Source organism: Pseudonaja textilis, chromosome 2 (genome assembly GCF_049901715.1).
Source record: "Pseudonaja textilis isolate UNSWEBS1 chromosome 2, rPseTex1.2, whole genome shotgun sequence".
Classification (NCBI taxonomy): Eukaryota; Metazoa; Chordata; class Lepidosauria; order Squamata; family Elapidae; genus Pseudonaja; species Pseudonaja textilis.
The window spans coordinates 176423957-176443181 of NC_141991.1; the positions used below are offsets into that span (position 1 = coordinate 176423957).

The 19225-nt window shown below is 39.4% G+C and overlaps 2 protein-coding genes across 2 annotated transcripts in view; one reads left to right on the top strand and one right to left on the bottom strand.

The window, feature by feature from the left end:
• The window catches only part of LOC113444610 (atrial natriuretic peptide receptor 1-like), a 64443-nt gene extending 61681 nt beyond the window's left edge, over nucleotides 1-2762 (top strand). Inside the window, exon 25 of the mRNA XM_026713442.2 lies at nucleotides 265-2762. Coding sequence (XP_026569227.2) covers nucleotides 265-396 — 132 coding nt within the window. The 3' untranslated portion in view covers nucleotides 397-2762. The remainder of the gene's footprint in view (nucleotides 1-264) is intronic.
• A 3044-nt stretch (nucleotides 2763-5806) lies between these two features.
• TMEM215 (transmembrane protein 215) lies at nucleotides 5807-8377 on the bottom strand. The gene has a single exon (XM_087926530.1). It carries the CDS (start codon nucleotides 7689-7691, stop codon nucleotides 6948-6950), a length of 744 nt encoding a protein of 247 aa, XP_087782656.1. The 5' UTR covers nucleotides 7692-8377; the 3' UTR covers nucleotides 5807-6947.
• Between the last annotated feature and the right edge of the window lie 10848 nt (nucleotides 8378-19225).

Sequence of the window (19225 nt, forward strand, 5' to 3'; positions counted from 1 at the left end):
AACTGAACTTTAGGTTCGCAGAAAATAAACTTCAAACCCTCCTTGTAACCTTTACTTGCAGCTCTGTTAATTAAAATGCACATTTTGAGTTCATTAATGTCCATAGTAATATTTGCCACCTGTAACTCTTTTCAAACTTAATTTTAAAAAGCAGTAGGCTAGTCTGCTTCTCTATTGCCATAATGTATAAAGGAAATGTTCTCAGAAACAAAGTATGGTTACTGACACTACTGAAATGCTCTATTGTTGTGTTTTTAATTTTAGGGAAAAGGTGATATGGTAACATATTGGCTGGAAGGGAAAAAGTCTGGAATAATTCAGAAGAGATTAAGCCCATCTGCGACCTCTGAAGCTATTAGCCAGATTGGTTTTGGTATCATTCCTGGTGTTGTATAGAACGATCCATTTTCAAATCCATTCGAAAAAAATATTATCAGACGGCCGATCTCTGTAGCTTTTTAGAAAATTATAAGCAGGAAGAACCTCAGTTATCTCAAGTTTGTTTTTTAAAACAAACCATACAACCAATACAATTCTCAGCTCACGGATTAACCCAAGTAGTCTTTGTGAAGGTTCAAGTGTTATATCAAGCTATGGTTTTCCCTGAAGACCCAAGGATACATATCATTTTCATTCTGCCAGAGGTTGTGGCTTAGCAAGAATTGTGAGTGCAGTTCTTGTAATTTGTGGCCGTGCTCTGTAGCTTGTGTTAGGTCACTAGTTCTTGTTCAACAAAACAGGGTTAAAATGAGCCATAGTTTAGCACAAAGTATAATCCTAATCCAGTTCACATTCTACCCCAAGGGTGCTGTGATTACTATTGAAATATAACTATTAGCAGCTTTCGCTGCTGCCTATGATGGGCGGAGCTATCAGGAATCATACAATTCAAGTCAAGAGTAGTTTCTGTCAACATTCAGCTTGAGTATCCAAATAAAAGTCCAGCATCATTTCACTTCCAAATATTCCAAATGAATACATTGCATGGTAATGGCAAGATAAAATTAACACTGAAATTCTCAGGCATCAATTCACAGTATTAAACAATGATTTTTCCCAGCCAAACCCCCAAGGTTCCTCATAGACCATGTAAACAAGTTCTCTTTGTTATGGGAACCATCAGCCTTCTTCTTCACACCTGTTAAGATATCCTTGAAAAGTTTCCAGACTCTCACAAGATTCAGTGAAATCTCCATTTCTTCAACTAACCCATTCGTAATCAATGACAAGTTGAAACGAAAAGGCAGATAGCTGCAAATGTTTCACTCTTGACAGGTTTCATTCCTCCCCCTTGAAATGCCCCTTATACACCATCCCTGTTAACAGCTACCCAGATGGCATAATTATTTGGGAGAACGTACTCTATAGATTATATGTAGAAACTCACTGTGGTTTGTCCTGGATAAAATTAACCAGTTTCTCTTAGACTCTCCCTCCTGCCTTAGAACACAACTGCTAGGCAAGGTTAGAAAGAATTTGGAAGTACCAAGCTTGCTCAGTTTCCCATTTCCAATTCGGTCGGGAACATTAAATAGGGAATTTACATTCTAAAAATGTGAAAAATAGGAGACAATGAAATAAATGGCAGTTTGTGTAAGATGTGCTGTCCAAAGCAGTTTTTATTAAGATTTTTTTTTCCAGTCATTGTATCAAAACTCATACATGGTGGTATAATTTTTTTACCTCTATTATAGTCAGAACTTTTTTGACGGCTGAAAGGGTTCCAAGCTGGCAACAAGCACCCAGTAAAGGCACAAATGCAAGGTCTGAATGCAAAGCAAACACTTTGGAAAACATACGGGAGAAAGCATCATGAACACAATTACTGCTGTGTTCCTTTTTTGTATGAGGATAAGCATTCTGTGTTGGCATTGTTTAATTCACCTTTGGGAAGCTGAATTGCTACTGAAGGACGCAATGCTTTTTTTCCACCAAGGACCTCAAAATCACTCTGGCTTTTCTTGGAATTTGGGATGTTGGCCAAGCGGTCCAATTCCTGAAGCAAAAGCTTGGCTGTTTCCTGTAAGCATTCCTTTGTTCCTAAATAACTACCACCATAAGTGATACTCACTCACGTTGCAGAACTGTGTAACATCAGTTAAATGCACATGCATTCAATGACGCTCAAGAGAAGTCTTGCTTGATCAGATCAGGGACGGATGTTACTTTGGCTGGTTGAAAAAGAAACATGAATTGGGCTTAAAGTGATTGTGTATGTTGTGAAAAATACCCTCTGAAAAAATTGCCATTTATTAGAGCACCCAGTAATTATTACACTTTTTTTGCTCTTTATGCTGATTTGTGTTGAGTTGAAGAACTTGATACTCTTGAATTTAATGGAGAAAAATATTGTCTTATACAGTAACTAAATATTTTTGTGTTAGTTAGGTCAAAGTAAAGGTTTTCTCCTGCTCATTTGTTATATTTAGAAAAATACTGAGCTTTACCCATGACTCCAAATTGTAAATCAGTAATATTTCAGTAATTGTTTCCTTATCTACGGTACTTTTTAAAGATTCATATTGTCTGTAATGTCTCTTTGCAGCATGTTTTTGCTTCTTGTAACTTCCATTCTCTTCCAAATTTCTTTTCAATGTATAGACAATATATGAAATTGCTATTGTTTTGCTTTGCTTTGTGATCTGGATTAATTGGATGTCAGATGTTGGATTTAAAAAGTTGCTTTCAGATGTTAGAGATAAAAAAAAAATTGTTCTTTATTCTCATAGCAATTGTAACTTTTTATTTAAGAATATATTAACATTTCAGTTTCAATACTTTTTTTTCTGTTGCTTTCTATCTTGAAAGTTTCAGTAATTTCCATAAGCATAGGAATACAGCCTCATGGTAGGACTTAAACTATGCTTCTAGTTCTTGTTACTTCTACTGAATTTTTTTGTTATTGTTGTCTTTTTCTTTCATGTTTTTTGAGTTTATAAATTATTTTGTATTACATGCATTTGGATAGTTCTTACCACAATTTTTTTCAGTATTAGTAATATATTTTCAAAATTTGGAATAGAATATATGAATGTTGAAATTATGAGTTGTACACTAAATTGTTTAAAAGGGAAAAGAAGCATATATTCTTTTATATTTAATTAATGATATTGTGAAATTTTTGACATTTTAATCAATGCATTTACAAATTCACCATTTCATTTCTAAAATGTTATCCAATTTTTTTAATGAAATACTGATTTCCAGTATCCAGTCAGTTTTATAGCCCTTCAGCTTATCTTTTGTACTCCCTTTAAACAGCTGTAATTAAACTTCAAGGTTCATATTTAAATGAAAGCAACAGGTCCTGCACTTATAAAAAAATTTCAAATTTAGGCTATTAAGTGCACTCTAAATAACCCCCAAATTAACTAACATAATAAAATTATACAGACTAACCAGCAAACTCACATATGGTTAAGTTAGCATGCATAAATCTATTCTGAACACTCAAATTCTTTCATTTAAATAAACTTCTAATTTTTAAAACAAGCCACCAGAGCAGATCAATACAATTATTCCTATAAGTGCAAATAAAAAGGCTGAGTCCCCCAAAGAACACATTGCTTTCTGTAATTTCTTAAAAGCATATTATTCATTTCTTAATAAATTTTCCCCTTTCCCCAGCTATTTGCCCAAGGAGGTACATTATGGGCACAAAACAAGGTGTTGTTGAAGAATAGTTTGGGACAGTAGGTGTTATTGGGTTAAAGTGTTATTTATTGTTTATTAAAAATTTTAAATTGCTCAATAGCCAGACTGGCTGACTTACAATAAAACATATTAAAAGATACAATTTTAATAAAAACATATACCAAAAAAACCCAAATAAAATGCAAGCTAGGCAGCAGCAAGGCAATCATATGAAGCTAAAACAATATAAATTAAAGTACAATTAAAGTGCAGTAAAAAGGCCAGGGGAAATAGATTTTCACCTGGTATCAAAATGATCAAGTGGAAGCTAGCTGAGTCTCTGTCGAGAGAATTTCACAAATGGGGTGCCACTGCAAATAAAATAAAATCAAAGTCCCCCTTCGTTGAGATCCATGTCAAGTTCTTTGCTGTGATGGGAACTTAGAAGAGGGCCTCATTAGATCTTAAAATCTCATTGGGTATTGAGAGGACATGCTCTTTCAATTAATGTGGTGCTAAACCATTCAAGGCTTTAGAGAAAATAGGGCTTGACTTTTAATGCCCAGAACATGCTACAGAGAATTTGGGAGGAGGGTATTAATTTGGTTAGAGGGAATGAACTTTTCCCATATGCAGTTAATCAAATTCCACCTTCTTTCATTGTATCTCCACCTTGATTAAACCTGAAATTTTGCTCCTCTTTCCTTATGGCATAGCCTAGTCTTAATGGAATCTGGTTACCTTTGAATTTTGAAATACTTGGAGAATCTAAAAGGATCTAAGGGATCCGAGAACACATGTTGCCCTCAGCCATTGAATGCACAATTTTTTTTAGCCCAAAGCCACACGAGATCTTCGTGCATCTTCGAAGACCTACACCAGAAGAGGGTATAACTAATTGCTGTTCCTCAAAGAAGAACAGGAGTTTGAAAGGGTAAAGGTGGTGCATTGAACACTTGCTATCAACTTGAACCTTTAAGAGACCAACTTTGGCCTTGCTGTTTGGGGAACTTTGGGGCCCGAAAAAGGAATGCTGGAAAGCCACCTGTGGTCCTGGGATAAATCTTGCTCCGTTCTCTTTAAAATCAGTTTTTTGCAGACCTGTGCTTTGATGTAGGCTTACTCACTTTCTGTCTGGTGTTTCTAGCTGTTACCTGAAAATGTGCAAGGGGCCAATAGAATGATTTGTTCCCATTCTACCTTCCTACTCCAGTAACAATTTTACATAACAAGTAAGAAATATCACATGCGTACTAACAGGCAGTGTAGTATTGTGGTTAGGGAAGATTCAAATCCATCCTCAGTCATAAAAGCTCATTAGGTGATTTTGGGCCACCCAGTCTGTCAGCCCTACCTACCTCACAAGGATATTAATAGTAAGCAAAAGTGGGAGGAGGAATCATGATGGGCCTGCCTGTCTTTCCCTAAGGCAGGATAGAAATCTAAAAAATTCATAACAGAAAACGTAAGTTCCCTTTCTAATATTCTGCTTTGAAATAAATGTTGCTTAACAATGTTTTCCAGAAAGTACTTCCAGGTATTTTTCATTTATCTGTTAAGATGGACCATGTGCACAAGGATTAAATAGTCAACTGCTCTCAATAAAATCGAAGGATGATTGTGCATGATTCCTTCTTACTTTCCACTGAGACGGATCACAGGAAGCTTAACAATCCTATCAGAAATAAAATGTGTCTGACTAAAATACGAGGCTTTTAAAACTGGGAAACCTTTTAGAAGACATTTCTGGTTTAGGCAAACTTAAAAAGCTCAAACAAAGTGCAAATTGTTCTAAACTTATTAAATATGTCGTTCCTCGCATTTCATCCCTGTAAGGTATCCTGCAACATGTAACATACATATGAAATGATGTTGCATATACATTTAGAGTACAAAAATATGTTTTTGAGGTTTGCTGATTCTGCCATTTCTGATAGGCTTATTTTTGTTCTGTGCTGAGTCATAAGAATTCATGGTTATGGAGTTACATGGAGTTTGTAGCACGGCCAATTAAACTTCTAATCTTATATAAAAAAATAGGGGATAGGGAGCAAAAAACGCTAGAAGGATAACCCACCCAAATTTAAGCCCTTTTGAACACCACAAATTTCAAACTGGAGAGATTTCACAATATGTTCAAAATTCCCCACTAAACTAATGGAACACAAATGGCTTGATTTTGTCAGATTGTATTGCTGGTTACATAACATTTTTAACTTTACTGTACATTCAGAATAGTCACAGTAGGATACACAAGTATGCCTCAAGTCAAAATCTAGTGCAAGTTCAAAATGAGAACTTAGCTTCCATCATTATGTCCATTTCATTGGAGACCTTATGCAGAAGAAGGGAGATTGCATGACATACAATAAATACTGAGCATATTGGGGGAGAGAGAGAAAGCAATTGGAAACTAATGGCATATTAATAAAGTTTGAAAACTCAGGTATTAATATAATTTCACTCATTTCCCTTCACGGATATGGTCAGTCCCCACTGTTTTCAGGCTTTGATTTCTGCACACAACAGTCTGAAGTATCCTGAATTTGCTTAACATAGTAAAAGTTGGAAGAGGGAATGACACACAAAGGGAGGCACACAACTTCAAGGATCTTAACGGAGCTCCCTCCATGTTAACTTGCAAAAGTTAATAACCGCACCCATGGGTGAGTTTTCCAAAGGCAACTGGGCTATGCTTGTCATCCAAGAAGCTTCTTCAGTAAAACTGAAGAAGCTTCTTGGATGAGAAGAGAAACTTCTTCATGGAAAAACAAGGCCCAGTTACTCTTTGAAAAAGCACCTTTGGGACAACCATGGCCTAGATGACTGAGACTCTCCATAGGCATGAATAAGAGCAGCAGCCAGTGCATTTCCCGACGAACTTTGAACTTGGCAAGTGCACGGGAATTCACCCCGTTTCTTTAGCCCTGTATTAAAAAAAAAACAGCTGAAGCCTCGCTGCTCAGAACTCACCATACCAAAGATTCTCCTTGAACAAGCCATTATTACTTGCATTGGAACGAGAACGAAAAGTATTTCAGGCACCAAAGGTTCGCGTGTCAGTCCCCTTATACCAGGTTTTAAAAGTTAGCAGCCGAGCTAGGAGTCTAGCCCCATGCAGTGCAAAACCAGCTAAATATATGATTATAATATTATCATTACTACCGTTACGGTTATTTGGGGGGTGGGTGGGGGGAGGGGGTTGGGAAGAGTCGGAAGGGTGGATCGTCAGTATCTTTTGTCCCCGTTTGAAAGAACGCGGGGCCAAGTCGAAAGAGGAAGGTCGGAGCGCTGGCAAAGACGGGGCGGTCCGTTCAAACGATCGCCTGGGGTTCCGAGGTGAGGTCTTCGGTGGGGTTTATGTAACAACAGTACCTGTCGTAAGGGCTGCTCTCCGTGTAGGAGCAAACGATGATGCTGTCGCTGGGGACCACGCTCAGATCGTCCTCCGCCGGCCAGGGAGAGGCGGCGGCGGCGGCCCCCTCGGGGATAGGGGACTCCCCTCGCGGCTGGTCTAAGGCACTGTAAGGAGAGGCCTCGGCCACAAAAACGTTCCCGCCGGGCATCTCCGGATAGCACTTCTCCAAGTACCTCAACATTTCCTCCTGAGCCACTTTGGGGTCCAAGGCCAGGCAATCCCGCGCGGCGGGGGTGGCGAGTGAGCCTTTCCCCTCGCAGGCCCCTTGGTGGGTCGCCTCAGCCGGCTGGGCGTCGCGGGCTTTCAGGGCCAGCTCGTCGCAGCTGCTTTTGCCGGACTCCAGGTCCGAAGGGGTCCTCAGCAACTCCAGGACCTCTTTGTCCTGGGGTTTCTTGCGGCAGCAGCCGCACGGGGGGCAGTAGCTGACGTTGGGCCACTTGGTGCAGCCGTCGGTTTTCCTCGTCAGGGCGATAGCGGCGATGCCGGGCAAGCAGATGGCCGGTCCGATAGCCAGAAGTGGGATGTCCCCCAAAGTCTCGCCTTTGATCCCGGAAACGGTGAACATGAAGCCAAACACCAAGAAGACGCTGACCAAAGCCACCACCAGTCCGGTCCGTGGGTTGATGTCGTCGGGTCGCATGGCTTACGAGCCCTCTAAGGTCATGGGATCCCGTCGCTCCCCGAAGAAACGCGGGGAGGGGGAGCGGGCTCCGTTTCCTCGGAGCAGCCTTGGGGCGGGGGCGGGGGGAGGGCAAGGCGCGGCGGCTCCACGACGGGCTCCAAAGTCGCTCGCAACGTTTACCGGACGCCTCGCCTCATCTCGCACTTCCCCCTCTTCCCCTCCCAGCCGGGCTTCCCCTTGCCCCGATTCCCGCTGCTTTTGCTGCCGCCGCCGCCGCTCCTGCTTGCTTTTAGCTCGGTTGCTGCCGTTCGGAGAAACTGCCTTTTTCCTCGGCAGCCCTGAAAAGCACGTGAAATCCCGAGGGCTTCTTGGCTCTTCCCGTTTGGATACCCGGGCCAGGGTTCAGCGATGCATTAAAAGCAATTGCAAAGACTTTTTGCCCTAGCGAGACGTCCCAATATGCCCAACGCGGGAGCGAGCGAGGGAATTATTAGGTAACACACGATTGCGATGCGTAACTCAAAACGATTGCAAAAGGGATTGGGGGGGCGGGTTCGGCCTCGTGCGGTGAGAGGGGAGCACGTGAAGCGGCGATCCTCACCTAGTCCGCCTGGAACTCAATGAATTGAATGGGAGTTCTCAAAAAAACAAACCCCCCCCCCCATGCTTGTGGTTCTGAGTTGCATTCTGCCCCATCAAGAGGAAGAAAACAAAACCGAGCACCCATCCACCCACATCCTTGGCTAAGAAAAAGAAGACAAAATCGCGTAAAAAGGACCCCTTGGGTGTTCGGATTCTGGAACCCAAACAGTTGCAAGGAGACAAGCCGTGGGTCTTCCGGGGCAACAGACCTCCTTTTCAAGCCACCTACGCGTGTAGATAAGAGAGCATCCCGGCGAGCTCAAGGTAGGCTCGAGCGCGGTTCGCAACCCGCGCTCTTTGCCCAGGGCGAAGAAGCCCGCGCGCTGCTCCGCAGCAACAACCAGAACTTTAAGTCCTACGGCCCCCACCGCCCCGCTCAGCTCGGCCCTCTCGCTCTTCCAAGGCGCCCGCGGTACGCGGAAGAAATGGCGGGAAGTTTCTTGGCGGGTAGTAACAGCCGCTGCCTAGTATTTGGGATGCCAAACAACGCCTTGGTTTGAATAAGAGGGAAGCCGTAAAAGCACCTAGCAGTAAACGGTAAATAATAACTGCCGCGTTCCTCCCTACGGAGAGCAGCAGTTCTATGGGGAAAGCACGTGAGGAGCTTGTAACACTAATACGACAGAGGAGAGCTTGGACGGGGGCCATTAGTCTGGTTTCAAAAGAATCTAGGAAAAGGGCGGCAGAGTTTTAAAAAGTGACGGCACATCACACCATAACATTTACTGTTCGTGCAGGTGGAAGGCTGTGGTTAACCCATGCGATATGCCAGTTTCACATTTTACGTGTGATGGGATGTCTCGGGTGACACTTGGCACGGTGTCTTTTTACACAATGCGTGACTTAGACTTAGGGACTGAGTTCCTGGTAAACGTGAGGCTGTCATGAAAGAGATGTTGTGTTCACAGCCGAACATAGTTTATGAGCCCCACAAATGGACCGTTTTGCGTTTGGCACTCCCTTTGTGAAAATATCTGTCGGTAAATTCCAGTTTTAGATGTACGTGTGGGTGAGAGAGAGGAGCCTGGGGGCGCGAAATCTGACCTTTAATGGTATTGATAGGAAAAAGAAAGTGTTTGGGATACTGAATCAACCATATCAGAAAAAAGCATTTTGTTCTTGGGATTAATACCTCGGTTTGGGGACTACATAGAACTTTTCCTTTTTATCAATATTTTACCTTTTTTCCCTACCCGTCTGATACTGTTTCCAAATACATTATTGTTTGAAACTGTAAGCCAAAATGGAAATAAATGGAATTATTTGCTTGTTTAGTAAAATCATTCCTCTTAGATCAAGTCTCTTTATCATAGCCCTATCTATTCTATCTCATAATGGTTCTGCAAGAGCTAAAGTTGACATCCTTCACATTGCTTGCTATTTTATACTTTTCAAAAAAAAATTCATTTGAATGGAATTCAAAGAATTAAATTTGAAATCTATAAACATGTATTTTAAGACTGAAATTCCTGTTTATTCTTAAATATATCACACCAGAAAGTTCAGTCCTGATTAAATGTCTGGATTACAACTGGGGTATTAGTGAAAAGATTTATTTTTTTTATGCCCAGTTAATTGGTTGCTTTGTGTATAGAGGTGTCTCTAGTAGGCTTCTTTTAGAGACATTATTTCAAAATTCATGGAATTCATTAATGGAATAAGTGGATATTTCATGAGAGATAATCTAGTGGTAGATAAGGTACTTGAAAGAGATTATTTAAAAAAGATTATTCTTCAGGCTGATCTGTATTCTTGATGGCTTCATGGACCCATCAGTGATCTTTTCTTGATTTGTTATTGCCTGGATCCAGGATGCTTCCTCAATTTTCCGCTTTAAACTGGAGTACTCATGGACTACATGAAAATACTAACTGGCCTCAGCCCTGCTTATCTTTCAAGCAAATACATGGGGTGTGTGAAAGAGCAAATACTGTTATATAATTGCAGATTAAGACATATGTTCTTTGTTTTCTTCAAATTTCCTTGCCCAGATCCCTATGTAGGTTTATTATATTTGTGTGTGAAAGAAAGAAAAACCAGTGGCAAGAGTTGTAATATTGAACCCATGTAGTGTGGGGGAATTCACTGGAGAAAGCAATTATGTTTGGAAGAGTTAGCCGTAAAAGGAAACCAGGCCACCAAAAAACATGGTGGGTGGACACCATCAAAGCTGATACCAGCCACAACAGAACAACTCAAAGAAGTAGTGCAAGATCAGAAGATGTGGAGAGATCTGGCCATAGAATTGCCAAAAGTTGGACATGAGTGAATAGATAACATCATCATCATCATGTTGCATAATATATATACATATCTTTTGCAGATGTGAGTGTACATAAATATGTTTTAGTTCTGTGTATTGAACCATGTCTAACATTGATGACAGGATCACGTCTTAGGTTCTGAAGTTCTAAGTGGTGAGGTGATGGTGCCAAGAAGACAGATGGAAAGAGTGAATTATTTGCGTCAAGCATTTTATGCCAGTTTGCTTCAGAACACTCCCCCAAACCAGGTGTTTGCTAGTATAATCAAATGTCAGCTACTAGAGGTTTCTCATTTTTTCACAGAAAAAGATAAATGCATGTGAAGATCTTATTTTCAGTAGAACTCACCTCAGCAATCTAATGTTTGATACAGATTTAAGTGCTTCTTTGTGCCATGGTTTCTTTACCTTCTGGCTCAATAATATAATATGAAATAAATCCTGAGGGGGAACTGCTCTCTAGAGAAATCTTTATTGCTTGTGATCAATCATGCAAATTGCATTGAAGTTAAAGAAATCTGGGAATTGATATTGGGCTGTAAATGTGAATAAATTGGGACCATAAGTGAATGGATCATTTGGTTGCAACCAATGTACATGGGAGAACAAATGGACCTGGGTTTTTTTTCCCAGTGCCACATTTCACTTGAAATTTTCTGGTTCCTCCTCTTCCTCCTCTCCTTCCCCAAAAAGGTTTTCCCCAAGACAATCCCTGCCAAATTAAGATCCAGATTAACTAAAGGAATTGTTATATTGCTTGACTTTAGATGAAATATTCCTCCTTTCAGAATGCCATAATTCTGTAGAATGCAATTGGGATTCCTTATCCTAAAATCTAGCAGTACTACTGAACTCTAATGTTTCCAGAAGTTTCCTTTTTATTTGACCTGAAATTAGGAAAGTAGTCCTGAACTTACTATCATTTACTTGGCATGAGTTTGAAATTATGGTGGCATTGAAAAAAGTGACTTACAACCATCTGGCACTTAACAATTGTTGCAGCATTTCTGTGGTTCGTATGATCAAAATTTTGGAGCTTGACAACCATTATGTATTTACGATGGCGGCAATGTCCCAGGATCATCTGATTGCCATTCCCAGCCAGCTTCCGATAAGAATACTCAATGGGGGAAGCAGGATTTGCTTAATAACCATATGATTCACTTAACTGTAGTGATTCATTTAACAACCATGGCAAAAATGAGAATAAAATTGGACACAATTCAACAACTGCCTTGCTGAGCAATGGAAATTGTGGTCCCAATTGGGGTTGTATTTGATAGAATGAATGTGCGTGAAGGGTTGCAATAATGAATAACGTGTGAAGGGTTGCAAACCATGAATGGATTGGCCTTTTTTGTTGTAGTTTCCACCATCTGGAATATCATCCCATCAGAAATTATATCATCCCTGTCTCTATTGGGGCTCCCATAATACTTGGCTCTGGGGTCAAACTTGGGCCCCTGGGTATGCGATAAAATACATACCTAGGTTATTTCTTGAGTGGCTGATGATTGCTCGTGTAATTTTTCCTCGATGCAGTATGTTTTTGTATATTTTGCATTATTTTTAATATTGTTAGTTACCCAACGTCACATACTTGAGATATATACATCTAAGAAATGATGGGAAAAGAATAGAATACAGAATAACAGAGTTGGAAGGACTTTGGAGGTTTTCCAGTCCAATCCCCTCCTCAGTCATATATCATTTGGGACATGTGGCTGTCCAATCTCTCCTTACAAACCTCCAGTGTTGGAGAAGAAAAGAAATAAAAAAGAAAATATGCAAACTAGCTATTATCAGGAAAAAAAGGCATTGTGACTGGCCCCTTAAAAGCGTCTTGACATGTTCTTGACAGATGTGGAGCCTAGAGTTCATTGGCCTGGTTGATGTACAGCTCAAATTAAAAACTCCACAAGGGCTAGTGTTTCAGTGTGTTTGCAGTAGCTATTAATTCTAACAGCTTCTACAGTCACTTTGCCAATTTTGTTCCATCCATCTTGCAGCATCGCTTCCAAAGTGCTTGCTTTTTCACACACCGGGATGCCCAGTGGTAAACAATGTATGTGCAGGGTCTCTTAATTATTATATCAATAATTCATTCTAAAAAATCATTTTAAAATTTTTTGCATCTAATTCTAAGTTATCTGGGATCCATCAGAAGCAAAGGCCACAAGGAACAGCATAGCAGGTGTGCTAGAAGATCTCATTATGTTGTTACCCCTTTGACTTTTTTTTATCTTTTGGAGCCAAATTATATGCTTTTCTTCTCTCTCATCATAACCATAGAGCAGGGGTGTCAAACTCGATTTCATTGAGGGTTGCATCAGGGTTGTGCTTGACCTCGGAGGGCCAGGGGTGGGCGTGGCCAGCTTGACATCACTTGTGTCGGGTTGGCACATGTGGTGGCTAAGTGCTAAGGCAGGACTTCCCTGAGACCCTCACTCACTCTCATTACCATCTCCTTCCTTCCTTCCTTCCTTCCTTCCTTCCTTCCTTCCTTCCTTCCTTCCTTCCTTCCTTCCCTCTTCATTCTCTTTTCTTCTTTCTTCCCCTCTTATATTTCATTCCTTGCTCTCTTCCCATTTATCTGTCAGCAGAAACAGCTTGGGTGGGGCAGTCCTTCACTGTTTCCATGGTGGCTACAGGCCAGATCTAACTACCCCATAGGGTGGATCCGGCCTGCAGGCCTTGAGTTTGACACCCCTGCCATACAGGAAAACGTTCTTATATACAGGTAGTCCTCTAATTACAACTATTTATTTAGTGACTGAAAAAAAGTGACTTAAGACTGTTTTTCACACTTATGACCCTTGGAGCATCCCCATAGTCACATGATCAAAATTCAGATGCTTGGCAACTGATCGTATTTATGATGGTTGAAGTGTCCCAGGGTCATGTGATCCCCTTTTGAGACTTTCTGTCAAGCAAAGTCAGTGGGGGGAGGCCAGATTCACTTAATAACTGTGTTACTAACTTAACAACTGCAGTGATTCATTTAACAACTCCGGCAAGAGAAGGCACAAATTGGAGCAAAATTCATTTAACTGTCCTTTTAGCAACAGAAATGTTGGGCTCAAATATGGTTGTAAGTCAAGGACTACTTGTAATAATAATAAGGGGAACTCTCAGATTTGTTTGTTTCATGGGACATATTTTATCCTGTGCCAACATGTTGCTTATAGGGAAACAGTAGGTTACAGAGGGTTAAAATTTTGTATCAGCTGATTTTTGTAAAATACGTAATCTGTCTTTAAATTTACATTTTGCTTATTCAAGTTTTCTATAACCACATGATTTGTGGTGAACTTCCATTGATTTTCAGTCCTGCTTTCCATAATGGGCATCAATCCACAAATGTTGTGAGTATTGTAGTGTACATTTTTCTAGTGATACAACTAACATATATAATTCACAAAATTTGTGCAATGTGACATACCACAAATTGAATTATTGTTTGTTTCCAGGTCGCTAACAGAACTGTGCAAAAGAAGGGGTCATATTTACAGAACGTATGAATGTACCTCCCTTAAAGTTTCTGCAGCTGGAGCAATAAAAATTTCATTCTAAGAAAAAATAAATTCCTAATAAGTTCCTCTATTCATTTTTTCAGTACATGTGATGCATATTTATCTGATGGGGTGGTAGTGGTGGTGGAATTCTTGGTAGCATGAAGGAAACATCTTATGTACAAGATTCCATTCCTTGCCTCTGTGATGGTGAAATAACAGCATGTTGGCACTTCCAGAACCAAGCATTTTCCCCACTATTTGCAATTGTCATTACATACCACTACAACAACTAGAAAGGGGGAGAGGAATTGTTTAAAATGGCTGTACGTGGAGAACAATAGGCTGAAGCTTTAAAAAATGGGGCAGGGGTGGGGCTTATTCCAAGACCATGTGCTTTTGCTAGTGGGCACAAGGCCTGCCCATAAACTATGCAAAATTTCATTCCTGCCAAAGGCAAGATTGCCTTTTCTGCCATTCTGAATATGATGCAGCTGGACTGCCAAGTATAAAAGCATCCAAGTCTGCAGAAATGTGGAGTTACCTATGGTGCAGGGCAAAGTTCATATATGGAAATATTGACTACATGCTGTGCTGAATTTCTTGAATAATATAATGATACTCTCCAATTAGAGATCATGCTGTAGCTTGTTTGTATTTTAAGGATGAAGATTGCCAGGTACTTCAAGTTTAATAGGGGTGGCCTGTTTCTGAACAAGTATTCTTTGTTTCACAATACATAAAAACACATCTGCATCATTTCATCATTATTCAGAAGGCTTCAGAAGTATTATTATTATAAAAAATTGCTAAGTTTTTTTTTTAAAAATAGAATAGAATCTATGCTGTATAAATATGTGGGTTTTATGAAATTACTTTAATACATAACTAATTACAACTTAATTGAGATTTTAGTTAAATTATAGTTAGTTTTGCTTTTAGTTGTTTTTAGTGCTATTCATTAGCAAAAAAGTAAACTGATTTAATGAAAACCAAAAGATAACTCTGGTAGTCATGTAAGTTGGAGAAATCAGTTTTGTAAAACTAAGCCATGTTGAACAATATATATTTGGACTGTTTTTTGAGGTATGGATAATTCCCGCCAAATCAGTTGACATTCATATCTCACTACTAATACTAATAGGATAAATATGTTATTTGCAGAAACTCCAACAAACACTGATATACATTGCTTTTACATAGGATTGTAATTAAAAAGAGTAATGGTACATTAGATTATATTACAGATTATTCTTTTAAATTTTTTGTTCCTTTGACTCAGTGTGGCTTCTGGTGACTTCCTGGACAAGTCTCTAAAGTTTTCTTGGCATGATTTTGGAAGTGGTTTGCCATTACCTTCTTCCTAGGGCTGAGAGAGACAGACTTGGGCAAGGTCACCCAACTGGCTTTGTGCTTAAAATGGGACTAGAATTCAGTTTCTAGTCTAATGCTTCAGCTTTCCTACATAAACCAGACACAACAGGATAACTAATTCTACTTTATTGTAAGGCTACATTAACAGAATGTTCCAAGTCTGAAGGGACAACTTTTCCATCTCCAATTTTAATGACTTAATCCATTAGGATGGATCTTTCCTAAATTTCTTTTTCTGACTGGTAAGTGACTCCTGCCCCTCTTCTCTTACGGTTTCCTGGATAGCATCTTCCCCCTCTTTCTGTAAGGTCATCCATACATGCAATTACACTTAACCTCTACATGAAATTGGCTCTCATATTGCAGAATAGCAAGGAATATTCTCTTAAATATTAAAAAAATCTAAATGGAAACAGAACTTAAGATGAAGGATCCAGTTATCTTTTGATAATGCTGAGGAAAAAAACCTCTCATGCCCCCACTGACTCCCATGGAGCTAGGAAATCTTGTGGGCAGTTCTGGTCCATGGCAGGAAGTTTATTTGAATACAAAATACAGATTAAAAACCCTTCGCATTCATAGACAGCCACTGAACAAGATCATTGATAAACTCCATATTTTTAAACTCAATTTGGAAGTCCTCAAACAGAGGAGAGAGAAGCATCTTCTGATAATCCTTTAAAATAAATGAACAGCCTACAAAATTAGACACATAGCCTTTCTATATAAGAAGGAGTCCTAATTCCAACAGAATAGTAAAATTAAATCTGAGAGCCTAAAGGGTTTTGGATGTTGACAATGATGATTGATGTTAGCACAATAAATTGTTTTTGAAATGGGAATGGATGCTTGCATTTGCAAAAGTATATGTGTTTATTTGATACGCAGGTCAACAATTAAAAAAATTGCTGTACTAGCAATAGTTGCTTATGTGAGCCCAGATAGCTTTCTGGATCAGTGCTTCCATCATTGCCCTTTAGGCAATAATTTGAATAGTACATTTCAGCATGAAGAGAGAAACCCATTTTTAAAATACACTTTCGATGGTGACAAATAACCACAAAATAATTGAGGCAATTTATCTTGAAAAGATCAAGTGTTTTGGGGCGTTCAATATTTTAATTTATTTTGTAGCATGGAACAAGAAAGGATTTATTTGCTAGCACAAATTGGTTAAAAATTAAACCTAAATTCCTTTTAGGTTTAATTTTCAAATTTAAATACATTTTTCATCAAGTTATTAATATTTTATTAATAAAATAAGTATTAGGCTATTTTATATGTTATGGTTTCCTTACCTTTTCAACTATTTTATTTTGTACTTGAATATAAAATGCATTCAGGTCCTGAAGATTCAGGCTACAAGGATATGTTGTTTGAGCAGAGAAAAACAAGAATTGAATCAAATGATGCCAGCTGAGCTGAACTTCTACAATTTCTTACTGATGGATGTCAGCATAAAGCTTTTTAGAACTAGATAAATTCTTGGCTGTTCAGAAAAGTGGCTCCATAGGAGAGTGTTGTGGTTCGCCGGCAGCAGGTGCAGATGGCAGTGGTCTCTAATAGCGAGGACTCTGAGGAGGGGTCTGCGTGTGATACAGGGATGGAGTCAGGACTGTCGGAGGTTGCTGCCTTCGGAGCTTGTGGAGTCAGAAGTGACGCAGAGGACCCTGGGGAGCCTGTGCCCAGTGCATGTGCGCGCAGGGCTGCTTGAAGGAAAGAGCAGCTGAAGCAGCAAGGGTGACTCAGGAGTAAGGCTGGAAAGTGATGGTCCCTCCCATAAGGGATAAAAACTAGCCCTCGGGGATGTGTTCTTTGCAGGAAGCAAAGAAGTTCTTTCGACTCATAGTCCTGGTTGAAACCCTGCTTACTCCAGTTTGTTTTTGAAACTTCTGTCGGTGGATATTTAATCAGTAATTAGTCTTCTGTTCTTGGCAGCCTTTTGCAACCTTGAAAGGGCTTGCTTTTAATATCGGACAATTAGGTTTACATGTCTCTTGGTTGGGAATGCACTGAATTCCCAGCACCACATTAAAAAAAGGTTTGCTTTTATACATAATTTGTATCTGTTTAATGTGAACAAGGCTTGGGTCAGTACAGGAGAGGGTGTTAGTGGCAACAAAACAATTATAGGATTCCACCTTAAAGAATGTTCCATTAGTTATTTGGAAGCACGCTTCTCATTTTTGAGTGTGCATGCCTGTACATGTATGTTGAAGACTTGTTAGTGTTTTGGGGATAAACCCACGAGCAGAGTGCACAGCAGCAGTCAAGCCAGGCAGCCAAATGAGAGTGAGGCTGGGCCCAGGAGTATACACACACTTGAGACAAAAAACACTGTTTGTGGTTTTTAAATAGATATTTAATTCACACAGAGATTAAGAATAGTCATTCAGTCCATATGTCAGTATCCAGTATATCAATCCAGTTACCTAGTCTTTTAAACAGTAAATACAATGTCTTTATCTGCTTGTTAATCTTCTTCTTCTGATACCTTTCTCTCAAAGACAATGCTGAATCCACAGCTCACCAAGCAAACAGTCCTTGTGTTCAGTAGAGAGAAGTATCTTGCACAGTAGACATCTCATACAGGAGGAAACAGTAGTAGGCAGACAGACAGCAGACAGACCAGAGACCGGTAACACCAGGAACCAGGAACTCGAAACAGGAATCAGACCAGGAAGTGTTCAAACCAGTTGGTGTATTCATATACCCAACAAGACTAACCAACTTTAATAAGTCAGACATTTCATATGAAACAATGTACGTTAGAGGGAGTTGCTTACAGAATTATAATTATCACGTGAAAGTACATATGCATTTTTGGTTTTGTTTTAAATTTATTGGAAATTAAACACTGGGGTTGAAAGAACATGTAATGCTATCAAGAAGATGTAAGTTTTATATGAGAAAAAAATTCCTGCAATAGTAATTGTTTTAAATTTATTGGAAATTTAACGCAATGGAGTTGAAAGTACATGTAATGCTATCAAGAAAATGTAGGTTTTATATGAGAAAAAAAAAATTCCTGCAATAGTCATGTTTGATTTTCATCATTGTTTAGCCAGAACAGATAAGATAAGCCTCTGGAATCTCAGTTTACCTTTTAAATGTTTTCTGAGGTGCAAGGGAGGGATTGAACACTTGGTTATGGCTTAAATACAAAAGAGTTATAAAACTTTCCAAAATATACATAAGATAAACGTAGAGGGCAAGTAAATTTCAAGTGTTCAAGCCGTAACAGAACATTTTTCTCCCACTTGTTTCAGGGAGAAAAATATTAGCGCTATATTTTGGACATATTTTCTGTATCTAAATTTAACATACATTTCTATTGTGAATATTAATTTCCATAAAGTAACAAAATAAGAGACGAGAAATGGAGCATATTATGAGAAATTATGCTATACACACCATTAGAATACATTACTGAATAATTGAATCAGATTCTAGACTAGCAGTAATCAAACATTTCGGTCTCAGGCTCTCTTCACATTCCTAAAAGTGATTGAGGGCCTCACAGAACTCTGGTTTATGGAATTATATCTATTAATATTTACTGTATTGCAGAGCTCTCCAAACTTGGCAACTTTAAGACTGATGGACTTCAACTCCCCTTCCTCAATGGTTTGTTCTATGACATGACATCTTTTGAGCTACGAGTGTTTTTGTTAGGCCAACTAACTCAGAGTTCCCTGATCCATCTTTTCCCCATTTTGAATATAGGAGAAATTATTCTTTTTTAGGCATCTGGTGTTTCA